The following is an 11,997-nucleotide window of genomic DNA, read 5'->3' on the forward strand; positions in this document are numbered from 1 at the left end:
AGGTGTCTTGTTGTCGCCGCTATATCTCCATGGCCACTTTCGACATCTAAGAGCCGTCCGTCTAGCTTCGAGGAATGAGTCTACCTATAGAGTATATGATATTGATAGGTGAGGTCCGCGGAAGCCGGATGGCAGGCCAATGTCGGGGTCTTTTAGCGTGCAAGTTCTGAAGCTTAAATGCTGGCAAAACAAGCATCGCCAAGGCCCTGGACTCTCCTTCGACATCGCTGATGATCAGGACCGCGACGACGAAGGTGAGTGAGCTCTTCTACTCTGGCGCACACCCCAATCGCATATCCACGACTCCGCCCGGTGCCCTTGAACCTGGTCAGCACCGCTCTGCCATTGTTCGGCGACGCGACGACGACTCTCGGGCGCAATATGATCTGGAGAGGGCGTCACTGCTCCGCCGCGTCACGATCCCAACATCATCCCACTCGCTCGCCGACCGCAACCAACTCCTCTCCTCCCCTATATACATTCCCCGATAGCGCCAGAGTGGAGGCTGAGGTGGATGGCAAGGGCGCCTAGCTAACGATGAGTCGAAGTAGTCGCGACCGTACACCTCTCGTCGGCCGCTTATCAGCTAGCTCGAGCGAGCGAACAAGGTTAGGAAGACACGCGGCGGAGGAAGCATGATATTGAGAGGCTGCATGACCGCTGTTTAAACGAGTCAAGCCGGAGAGGCATGCCTTCCACGCCCGATGCCTCGCCCACTGCATACCCGTCCCCTTCGCCTGGCCGCCGCTTCTTCAACCGTATCAGTTCTCCGTTCGGCAACAGAGCTCGCAACATTCCAGAATTCGAGATCAAAGCAGACGATCCACATAAACAATACTCGCCGGGTGACGTGGTAGCGGGAAGTGTGCGTCTGCGCGTGACCAAGCCGACTCGCGTCACCCACATCGTTGCCCGCCTGCATGGCTACGTGCAAGTCTTCAAGAATCCAGGGTCGCCTGGAGAAAGCTACCGCGCCAATCCCGCCTACCTGACCACGCATCGAGGTAGCAAGTCCGGCGAGTACTTTGGCAATGGCTTCGCATCTCTTTTCGAGGACGAAGTCGTTCTCTGTGGCGATGGTAGGCTCGCAGAAGGCGCGTACCAGTTCAATTTCGAGCTCGAGTTTCCGGACCGCGACTTGCCAAGCAGCATTGAGTTTGAACGCGGCACCATCTGCTACCAGATCACGGCCACCATGACCCGGCCGACGACCATGTCACCGATCTTGACGACTGAATCTAAGGTGTATTTCATGGAACGGATCGACATTGCTCCGCTGTACCCGCCCAAGCCGACCACGATCACACTGGAACCAGTTGCACGGAGACTGCGTGTCAAGAAGCAAGCACGAAAACTGGTCGATCCAGCTGACAGACGGAGTCGGAAGTCTGGCTCTGGTCAACAAGGTAGCGATCCCCATCGAGATAGCGAGACTTCTTCGGTTCCAACATCCAGCGTGGAAACCGATGTACCACAGAGTCCTGGCGCGAGTGAGATGAGCTCGACCAGCGGCGAGGGTAGCCAAGGCCAGGAGTCTCGATATGAGATCAGGCAGACGACTTCTCCAACAGCATCTAGAGCTAATACCAGCAAAACTTCACTGCCCTACAAGGTCATCACCACCAGAATCGAGTCACAGGCAGGCGGATGCTTGAGAGGTGATAGTATCCCTGTCAAGATCAACGTCGATCACACGAAACAGGTGAAGAGCATGCACGGAGTGATCGTCACTTTGTACCGTGTGGCTCGAGTCGACATGCGACCTTCAATCCCATTGGGACCGACCGAAAAAGGCAAGGATGCTAAGTTCGAGGAGTACTACCCCAAATCAATGACTGGTCTTGGCGGTCTGTCCCTGTCTGGAGCAGGATCCAGCCATGTCTTTCGAAAGGACTTGTCGCAGACTATGGCTCCGCTCTACATCGATCCGCAGTCGCTGACGGCGGAGATCAACACACGAGTACGAGTGCCGGAAGAGGCTTTTCCTACCATTTCGACCGTACCCGGCCAGATGATCAGCTTCAAGTACTATGTTGAAGTGGTGCTGGATGTTCAAGGTCGCTTAGCAGGTCAGGACCGGACCTTCTCGAACCTGCCTGGCCAAGCAGGATTGCTGAAAAACAATCTTAGCATGGACGTGAACGACACAGAGCGATCGGCGTTTACGCCGTTTGGGTCGACTATCATTGACACTGCCTCTATTCGTCGCGATAAAAGTGTTGTCGCCAGTAGCTTTGAGGTCATCGTGGGGACCAAGGACAGCGAAAGAAAGAAAGGCAAGCGGAAGATGGTGGACGCTGTGGCCACACAACAGGATGCGCCCAATGAGTGGCCAAGAGAACACGAAGAGACCGAACAACCACACCAAGCACATAATCCGCACCCCGGATACGATTGGTACGACGCAGCGGCGTACGAGGATCCGAGGTACTATGAGCAGCAGTACTGGTACTACCAGCAACATGGACACTTCATGCCAGAGCACCCACCCCTGGCCGCTCAGTCCCAAGGCTACGATGCGCCGCCTCCTCTGCCGATGCCGCAATTGGAGGACGAGTCTCAGATGTCTGAAAAGGAGCGCATACGGCAGGCAGAGACGCGATTACTACCCAGTCAGCCTCCAGGCATGGAGCCAGATCAAGAAGACGGACATCCTTCCTCCGCGCCCACTGCGCCGTACCTGCCAGAGGAAAACGGGAATGGACATGCGCCTCCAGCATGGCATGCCGGACCAAGTTCGCAAGCGATGTCGTCCGGCACCAATCACCAGAACGGAAGCATGTCCCCGAACGGGCACCACCACGCCAGTGCGCCAGCCTACGAACCTCCCGCAGCCGGCTCATCCGTCCACGCCGCTGCCACTGCTGGCGCCACAGGCGACAAGCAAGAACTTCACCGCCAGCAGCTCGAAGCAGCAGCCTCTGCTCCGCCGATGGACGACGATGAAGATACCGACGCCGGGCCTGCGACGGCACCAGACCACGCACCGTCCGCTCCTACGTTAGAGCAGGCGAGCGGGGGGAACGAGGATGTACACGATAGTCACGCCGACGCGCAGGGCGAGAGTGCGCTGCCGAGGTATGAACGATAGGGTTATGAGGGCGTTCGAGGAGCGATGTATGGGATTGCGTTTTGTTTGGATTCGGAGGGAAAGGATGATACCTGGTGGATTTGTATGGGATTGGGTGGAGATTTATCTTAGTTGTCGTCGAGTAGTCACTTGAACTGACTATGAGATTCTCGGACCCTGAGCGCTTTCTTCTACAGCATTGAGGCACGGTTTTGCCAAGATACCGAGCGGGCATTTTGCAATACTCTGTGTCTAAGGTACTTCATTGACTGCCAGCGGTCTCGACCTATCCGTGGGTCATGTTAGCCATTTCCGCGTTCTCGGCCTCACCTTTCCATCATCGTCCCCACGAACATGAACTCTCGCACCGCCATCAGACGGCAAACGGCACAGTAACTTCAAATTTACCTGGACTGTATTCTAATTCTTTCGGAGGGCATACCGAAGCACAAGACTGCACCGTAGTAAGGCAGGCCAGAACGATGATCGTCATCTACGCCTTCCCCCTCGAGCAAGGTCGGTCAGCGGTCTGGATCTGGCCTTGGCTGTGGACCGCCTCCGCCGTCTTCACTGCACGTCCCGGTCCACTGGCCGTTGGTGCTTCAACAGGATGGGAGAGTTCAGACGTCGGAGGCGGAGGAGCGTCCTGAGTAGGGTTCAAGGTCAGCTTTTAACGGAAAGCCGATCTTCCGCAGGCTGAAGGAAGGTTTGGGAACTTTGTAGTCGCGGAGCACCTAGATGCCCACTGGACAAGCCACTGGTGGTGCAGGGCTTGGTGGTTCGTCGTAAGCGGCGACGAGCCCTGCAGCGGTAGCTGGCGTGTGCGTGGGTCCGAGGTTCGTGCGAGGTGAGGCCATGAGAGTATCTTCATTTCCAGGTTTCTGTTGAAAGACGGGCAGCATTCGGTGCTCTGGAACTGCTGGTTTCCGGGGCAAGTATTACCTCCATCTAATCTGTTGCTACGAACAAGCGACTGCAACAAACCTAGCAGATTGTCGTACACGACCCAGCGCAACGGATCACAAGTTCACAACCTCGCAGAAGACTCCGGGAGTCGGTGCCGGCGATCTGGCGATCCAGAGTTCTAGGCCTGCGAAAGACCCTTTGTGCGGCCCCCACGCCGCACCACTACGACTGTAACCTGACCACTCGACCGTTGGACTTTGAACGATCAAGTTCTATTTCCAACCTCACCGCGCACCCGCACAGATATCCGGGCGTCACCTTGAAGGGGGTTGGAGCAGTCGAGACACGCCAGCGACGTCCAAGGCGTAGTCTGGAGTTTGAAGGAGATCCGCTGATCAATCATGCCACTTGCGCCTGGACTCTGAGCCTTGCTTCCGGGAACATCGTGGGCCTGGCCTCGGGACTTGACGGGCATTCTGCCGTGTTTCATACTTCTGGGCTTTCGGTCAGGCACCTCTGATCAGTGACAACACCTTACCAACTGCACCGACTCGACGGATGGTCTGGCTTGGACCATACGCTCGATACTTCGCCAAACTGGCTCCAGGGTTCGGTCAAGCTGGAGGAACTAATGGGCGATTTACCGCCTCCAGAAGAGACCATGGAGCGGCGAACACTTTGCTTTCCGCATTTTGGGACTCGGAAAGTGCTGCAGACCGGTGACCCAGGCTTCAAGGAGGAGACAGACCGTCTCTTCCACAGCGCGAACAACAACGCTCTCGAAGCGCTTGTCCACCTCAAGACGCATCTACAGACACTCTCGACCGAAGACTTCTGGCCCGCTGTGGTAGAGGGGATCGCCAACATCATCGGCGCGCAGATCTCATTTGTCTTCAAGCGGATATTGGTCGACGAACATGACTCTGCGGTCGAGATGCCGCCGTATGGAGAGCCGGGATCTTGTCTAATGGCCTCGGCCGTCCACTATCGGACCAACGACGGCTCGAAGGACACGATCAAGGAGACCAAGTTCCATGCATACGGCTGTCCATGCACGTATATGCGCCACGACAAGGTCTTCCTCATCCCGGAAAGACTGACTGACTTTGTCCCACACAATCCGAATCAGCTTCCTACGCCGGCGGATGCTTATATTGCCTTGCCGCTTTTTCTGGACGGCAAGAATGTCGCTCACTTCGGAGCTATGTGGTCGAAGGAGGGCGCAGCCGAACGAAAGCTGTCCTGGGCGTTTATCGAGCTGCTGCTTCATTCCCTGGAAGATGTAGTTCTTCAGCGGTTTATTGAAGGTTCCAACTTTGTCCGACCTGCTACTGTTGTCAATGAGCGGCGCTCGGTTATTCCACACGATGCTATCACGGTGGCTCAATCCCTACGACCTTATGCTGGGAGCCTGTCTCACGAACTTCGAACGCCTATGCAGGGTATTGTCGGGATGCTAGATGTCATGTACACCACAGTGCAAGAAGCGGTGGAGACGCAGGCGGATCCGTATCTCCGCAGGGTTTTCGCCGAGCTGAAGGAAGGCATTGAAGTGGTGCAGGACAGCTCGCGACGAGCGGTGGAGGCCGCAGACAATGTTGTGCATGCTTATGACATGGACATGGTTGTGCCAGAACCACCGCCGCCATTCCTGGACGACATCGAATCTGCATCGCCTTTCTCGGCCGCGCCAATGGACAAGCGACCCGAGATTCTTGTAGCTGGAAGCAACTTACCCTTAGGTCGGAAGAGACGGAGGGATGAGGCGTTTTCGCGGGAGGGCAGCAACGCGAGCATCAACAAAACGGCAAAGTTGGAGAATGCCAGATGCGCGTGGGCGCGGGCTTCGCAGCCCAGCGATGAGCTGAAGGAAGGTGTACGTCAAGCTGGAAATCTGCAAACGCATATCAACGCCGGGGCTACGGTGGATGACGCACCGACAGAAGAAGATGCCGAACTCGCTACGAATTCGATGTCGACAGTGCACCGGATGATCGCGCCCGGGCTTCGACACACGAACATGCGTGAGGTCTTCCAGCACGTTATCAACGAAGGATTAAAGGTCGGTGGCCGGCCAGACTCAACGTCGGCGCAGGAGACAGAGACGGGCGAGATCATTGAGGTGCGGACGAGAGGGTCAGACGGGACCTCGAAGACAAAAATCATCGAGTGGAAAGTGCATCCGAATATGCCTGAGACGCTGTTCACAGACGAGAAGGATTTGAGCAAACTGATCTCGTGTGTCTTCTTGAATGCCATCAAGTTTACGGATCTTGAAGGTGGTAAAGTGGGTGTGTATGCGCGGATGAGTGCGAGAGGAAGGTATATCTCGATCAGAGTGTCGGATAACGGACCTGGGATTCCCGCTGCTTTCTTGCCGAAGCTTTTCAAGCCTTTCACAAGAGAGAACGAGTCGATCACGAGGCAAAGTGAAGGTCTCGGGCTAGGATTGATGGTGGCCAAAGGAATTGCGAGGAAGCTGGGAGGAGATCTGCTGTGCACCAAAGCCGTGACTGAGGGCTCTGAGCATGGGAGTGAGTTCGAGATCAAAGTCCCGTTCACAGCAGGCGAGACTATCAGCAGACCGGCATCGCCTTTCAGCTCGCCAGCACCCAACGGCACTTCGCTAGCACCCCTGGACATTCCAAAGACACCCCCACAATTCGCCGCAACCCCCTTCACCCACAGCCCAACAAAGCTCTCCCGAGCGCTTCACGAAGCTATCGAAGACGACCGTTTCCACGCAACTCCGCCCTCCCCCAAAACCAAAACTCGCCTCGACGCCCTCAAACCCGCCGTCACCGTCACCTCCTCCCCATCCACACCTCCCAATGGCTTCCACGCCGGCGCCGCTCGCCCGCGCATCAAGAAGAGCTTTTCCAACCCCGAAATCGACCGCGATCTGGCTTCAAAGTACCCTCTCACATTCCTCGTCGCCGAAGATAACAAGATCAACCGGAAGCTGCTCGTCTCCATGCTTTCGAAATTCGGCTACTCGCACGTGCACGAAGCATACGACGGAGCGGAGGCGGTGCGGCAGATGGCTGTTCCTAGAAAGAACGGGGAGCGGATTGATGTAGTGCTGATGGATCTGTGGATGCCGTTGATGGATGGGTACGAGGCTACGAGAAGGATTTTGGAGGGGCAGGAAATTGAGGAGAAGCCGACGGTGTTGGCTGTGACGGCGGATGTGACAGAGGGTGCGCAGGAGCGGGCGGCGAGGGTGGGGATGAGGGGGTTCATGACGAAGCCGTATAAGATGACTGATTTGCAGAGGCTGATTACTGAGTATTGTGCGAATCAGGCGGGGCAGAGGGTATGCTGAGGCCGATGGCCCAAGGCAGAAGCGAGGGAGGGAGCAAGATTTGATAAATGCATATACACTGAGATGGAGGACTTGATGACTATTATATACCTAGTGATACACCCATCGATCAATCGATAAATCAATACATCGAACAACACTCTACAATCTCAGTCTCGTTTAGACTACATCTCCTTCCCCTTCGGCACCTTCTCATAAGCCGCCTTAACCTCCTTCAACTCCCCAACATTGAGCAACCACTTCTGCACATTTGGATACTTCTCCAAACTCAACCCAGCAAAGCCGTGCTGATACACCCAAGGATAGAAGTGCAAGTCCACCGCACTCGGCGTGTCGCCACCAAGGATGAACTGGCTGCCAGACTTCTTCAGCTGCCCGTCTAGCACGCCGTAGCAGCGATAGCTCTGCTCTTCGTACCGCTTCAGGGCATCGTCGTTCTTTTCGCTGTGGTAGTGGCGGAACCAGTTTACTTGGCCCATCATGGGGCCGAGCGTAGAGATGAGGAAGCTGGTCCATTTGTCGAAGTCGACGCGGGCTTGTTCGGTGTCGCCGCGGGGGCCGAGTTTGTTGGTCTTGTCGTAGACGCGGAGGAGGTATGACCTGGACGGAGGGAGAGTCGAGTCAGCAGGTTACTTTGGTAAACATTTGGGACGAACACGGCTGCAGAGTGCTGTGTGGTGCGTGATGGTGTCGTCGTACATTACGGCGGCAGACTCCCAGCTAACAACGCCGGTGTTTGGATCTTCTAACGCCGGGACTCGTCCGTTCTCGTTGATCGCGAGGAACTGGGGGCCTGGAGGAACGGTCAGCGGATGGTAAGGATGGATGCTGGGTCCTGATCGTACCTTTGACACCATTGGGAGCATCACCAAATTGCCACAGTTTGACTTCGTATGGCAGGCCCAAGGACTCAAGGGCTGTCGCAATCTTGTAAGGGTTAGGTCCCGTTCCGTGTGCGTGGAGAGTGAGAGTTTTCATGTTGCTGGCCATGGTTGTCGTTGTCAGTTAAGAGGGAGTGTTAGTAGAAGATACTTCGATCACAAAAGTGAAATCACTCTTTGGCTTCAACATTGCGTCACAAACTCCACATGAGAGCTAATGCAGGTACATTCGATTCAAATGTTTGGATCTGGTACGGCATTGGCACGGCTGTTCTGTTGCGGAGTTATTGCACGCGGTGTTGGTACCGATCGTTGAACAATGAGCGTGGGCGTCGATGAGCTCCCAGCGTTCAATCGTTCTACATTAGGCTACGGGAACGGTCTCTCGAATGGTAAGTTAGATGATGAAAATATCGCTAAAACAGTTCATCCTTTCCTCTGTGGCTAGGTGACCACAATGACAGGCCACCAAATGACTGGTGTTGACAATCATGGCTTGCAACAACCAAGCGATCGATCACCGACGGACAGCTGCTGTCAGACGACCATGTCGTATGCCAACGTATCATCGCAGAGCTTTTCCCGCAGTTTGTGTACGCTACATCTCCGTCAGCGCTATTCATTTCGGCGACCATGGTACTGGTAGAGGGCTGTCTAACTTCTGGTGAACGGGGTGCTCCGCATAGACCTTGACATCGTCCGGCTTCTCCAACACCGCGATCAAGCCTGCATTGTAGCCTTTCGCGCGGGCAGCTGTGCTTTCCAGTGGCGGGCCGAATTCGATCTTGACTAGACCTTGGTGACAGTCAGAACGAGAATAGATTGAGTAGTCAGTCATGGGACAAATGGTACCTGGTATCTTGCCAACCATATCCTTCACCGTGGCTTCTAGCTCGGAGACCTGTTCTTTCGTTGTTTCTGGTTTGAGCTTGAACAGCACTTGACAGGATGTCAGCTTTATCTACGCATGTTTCCGAGGTAGATGCTGTACCTATGTGATGGACCACCATGATGAAGACCGAGTAATATGCTTGAGATCGAAAGACTCGTTGATTGGACGGGGTTAGAACGTTCCGCTGTGTTTGTGACTGCTGCCGAGTAGTAGAAGATGTGCGCAATAGATCAGAGGCAACCAACCGCAAGTCCAACGATCAGCAAGTGGTTGTTGGACGACAACCGACGTTGAAAGACGGTAGTGCACCTGATCGATGTCTGTTGTTCTGTAACCCTCCGGTTCCGGCCATCAAGAGCTTCATGAAGCTCACTTCTTCCGACCTCGCCTGCCTCAGAAGACCAACGTCACATGGCCAAGCTACTGGCACCAGACGTTCGTTACAACGACACGACCGCAGACATTGCAGTATCCCCTACTTGCCACAAGCAGCAAGAGGCAGGCTGTGGACTTGGGTAATGGGAATGTTGTTTACGGTTCTAACTTTCGATTCACTTTCCTTCAGCGTCTCGATTTACCTGGCTACGACCTGAATCTTGCGCAAAAACAACGACCGCTTTGCACCAGGCCTACCGTCCTATAGCGTCCACCGCCACCCCGGCACTCCATGATAAATGACCTCGCCTCGATCCGCCACCCTGTTCCGCTTGGCAAGAATGATCCAAGCAAGTACGCAGGTGCAGATCAAACACCCATTGAGCGCCATCGTAGTCGCCAGACCAGGCAGGTACCCTGGCGCAGTATTGCTAGTGTAGATATTACTGGCCACAATACCGGAGAGAGCGCCAGCAGCGATGTTGAGGATGGATGCGAGGTTCATCTTGGCGGAGCCGACGATGTTATTCTGCCCGAAGATGAGGATGGCGGCGTTGTTGGCTTGGCAGGAGGCGATGGAGAGGAAGATGCCGGCGTAGCGGGCCTGCGAGGAGAGGCTGGGTTGCGACATAACTGTGAGGCTGGTCAGTATGTCACCAATAGAGAGATGTCGTCGCGCGGCGGAAGGGGTCCTTACTTGCTAAGCCAACTATGCCGAGACTGGTTTGGACGATAATGATGGGTAGACGACGGTGGATCTTGTCTGCAACAAAGCCTCCTATGAGGAGGAATCCCAGTCCTACGAGGTAGGGAGGCGCAGAGTATAGAGCTGCCATGACACCCGAATATCCCATGTCCTGGGAGGGATTGTCAGCCACTGAACACGTGTTTGGGATGAATATGCACTCACGGCTATGATAGAAGGGACAAAATATGCAAGGCCGTATACAGCGACGACGTTGCAGAAGTACATCCAAGTAGTCACCCACAAGGTCAAATCTGAGACAATCGTCAGAAGCTGCCCGATGGTCAATGGTCTCACGATTTACCTTTGCTGAGGTCCTTGAGGTTCTTCCAAGTGACCTTCTCCGTGGTCGCATTGCCGCGGTCTGCAGTAAGACGTTGCATGACTGTTTCTCGTTCTTCTGCGGAGAGGAACTTCGCACGATCGGGAAAGTCGTCGATGATGAAGCGTAGGCAGATGCCGATTGCTATGGTTATCGCGCCCTCGATCTATGAAGGCGGTACTGCGGTCAGAGATCTTGGAAGGCGATGTGGGTGGGTAGCTTACCGTGAAGATCCATCTCCACCCTCCCCAGCCGCTGAGTCCCTCCATCTGACCAAGACCATATGCCAAAACACCAGCAAAGCCGCTTGCTACAAGCCCGATGCCGTACAACATGGCGAGTCTCAAGTGGACTTGATATCGAGGATACCAGCTCGAACAGAGCAGAATCACGGCAGGAAAGACGCCCGCTTCGAAAAGTCCCAGCATGAAACGCATAGCAGCCAAAGCCTGCCAGCTATGAACCTGACCTTGAGCAATTGTAAAGCAGCCCATGCCGATGGTGAGGACGGAAAGGGTGTTGGCGACCTGATCAAAGGGTTAGTGGTAGCCTCGCAGGTGCTCGCAGTGTGTCACTTACGCCAAATTTGACAAGAGAGAGGTTACTCGGGAGCTCGCCTCTGCGGAAGCGGTTAGCAGCCGTCGAATGCAGATACGATGCATCTGGCACTCACAGGATGTAGGCTGGGAAGAACACCATCAGTGCAATGTTGTACCGAGAACCGACTTCCAGTTGCAGCTCCTCCGCCATGCCGACCACATTCGCCTGGTGACGTTAGCATTGGGTCCTGGGGTTGGATGTAGAGAGGACGTACTTGGCCAATGTTGATACGATCGATGATCGAAAGTGCGTACACAATGCCGACGGGGATGATCAAACGAATGTCGATTTTGAGCTGCGTCTTGCGAGGGAGTCGGGAAATCTCAGGAGTGACTTCCTGGACAGCGTTCGACTCGATCTCCAACGCATGGCCAACCTCTTCGAGGTGTTGCTTCTCCGCGCTGAGGCGTGCCATGGTGATGGGCTGAGAATGCTGAACAGAATCTGGTGCGATGTTTGAAGAAGGCAGAGGACATCTTTGAGCCACTGTTATGTTCTCCAACAGCTTGGTACTCCGCAAGTGTCACCAGCTCGTGCATATTCCCCGCATAAAGCAAAGCCGAATCGGGGTCGGTGGGAGTGGGATGGCGTATCCCCACAGCAAAATTGCCGGATTTTGGAGTTGAAACCAAGGTCATGCGAGGGTCGTCTGCGAGCGACTCCTCAAACGCGAGATCTCGAGCGAGCCAGTCGTCCCCTTATCCGATAATGAAATCAGAATCCTGAAATGACCAGCCAAGGGTAGCTCCGATTGATATTGTTGGCAGCCCAAAGCTGGGCAGAACGACCCGGGACATTGTGGCCACGGCGATCCTCAACCGGTATGCAGCGGCGTTTGGAAATGCTATAACCCAGGCTCGCAGATAGCTTCAAAGTCCGAC

At 55.0% G+C, this 11,997-nt stretch overlaps 5 protein-coding genes across 5 annotated transcripts; 2 read left to right on the plus strand and 3 right to left on the minus strand.

The window, feature by feature from the left end:
* Nucleotides 1-688: 688 nt before the first annotated feature.
* Nucleotides 689-3,091, plus strand: RIM8 (ph-response sensor protein; the record flags this gene model as incomplete). Its single annotated transcript, XM_064799451.1, has 1 exon — nucleotides 689-3,091. The coding sequence occupies one exon, from the start codon at nucleotides 689-691 to the stop codon at nucleotides 3,089-3,091; it is 2,403 nt and encodes an 800-aa protein (XP_064662206.1).
* Nucleotides 3,092-4,637: 1,546 nt separating this feature from the next.
* On the plus strand, nucleotides 4,638-7,301 carry LTR77_002193 (uncharacterized protein; the record flags this gene model as incomplete). The annotated part of the gene is made up of 1 exon (XM_064799452.1): nucleotides 4,638-7,301. One exon carries the CDS (start codon nucleotides 4,638-4,640, stop codon nucleotides 7,299-7,301), a length of 2,664 nt encoding a protein of 887 aa, XP_064662207.1.
* A 164-nt stretch (nucleotides 7,302-7,465) lies between these two features.
* Nucleotides 7,466-8,291, minus strand: LTR77_002194 (uncharacterized protein; the record flags this gene model as incomplete). The annotated part of the gene is made up of 3 exons (XM_064799453.1): nucleotides 7,466-7,901; nucleotides 8,001-8,094; nucleotides 8,147-8,291. 3 exons carry the CDS (start codon nucleotides 8,289-8,291, stop codon nucleotides 7,466-7,468), a joined length of 675 nt encoding a protein of 224 aa, XP_064662208.1.
* Nucleotides 8,292-8,801: 510 nt separating this feature from the next.
* LTR77_002195 (uncharacterized protein) lies at nucleotides 8,802-9,192 on the minus strand (the record flags this gene model as incomplete). The annotated part of the gene is made up of 2 exons (XM_064799454.1): nucleotides 8,802-9,121; nucleotides 9,174-9,192. 2 exons carry the CDS (start codon nucleotides 9,190-9,192, stop codon nucleotides 8,802-8,804), a joined length of 339 nt encoding a protein of 112 aa, XP_064662209.1.
* Nucleotides 9,193-9,711: 519 nt separating this feature from the next.
* LTR77_002196 (uncharacterized protein) lies at nucleotides 9,712-11,531 on the minus strand (the record flags this gene model as incomplete). The annotated part of the gene is made up of 8 exons (XM_064799455.1): nucleotides 9,712-10,082; nucleotides 10,147-10,306; nucleotides 10,360-10,448; nucleotides 10,499-10,682; nucleotides 10,741-11,043; nucleotides 11,096-11,135; nucleotides 11,190-11,281; nucleotides 11,331-11,531. 8 exons carry the CDS (start codon nucleotides 11,529-11,531, stop codon nucleotides 9,712-9,714), a joined length of 1,440 nt encoding a protein of 479 aa, XP_064662210.1.
* Between the last annotated feature and the right edge of the window lie 466 nt (nucleotides 11,532-11,997).

The sequence above is a fragment of the Saxophila tyrrhenica genome (assembly GCF_035928015.1).
Source record: "Saxophila tyrrhenica strain CCFEE 5935 chromosome Unknown scaffold_3, whole genome shotgun sequence".
In the NCBI taxonomy this organism is placed as follows: domain Eukaryota; kingdom Fungi; phylum Ascomycota; class Dothideomycetes; order Mycosphaerellales; family Extremaceae; genus Saxophila; species Saxophila tyrrhenica.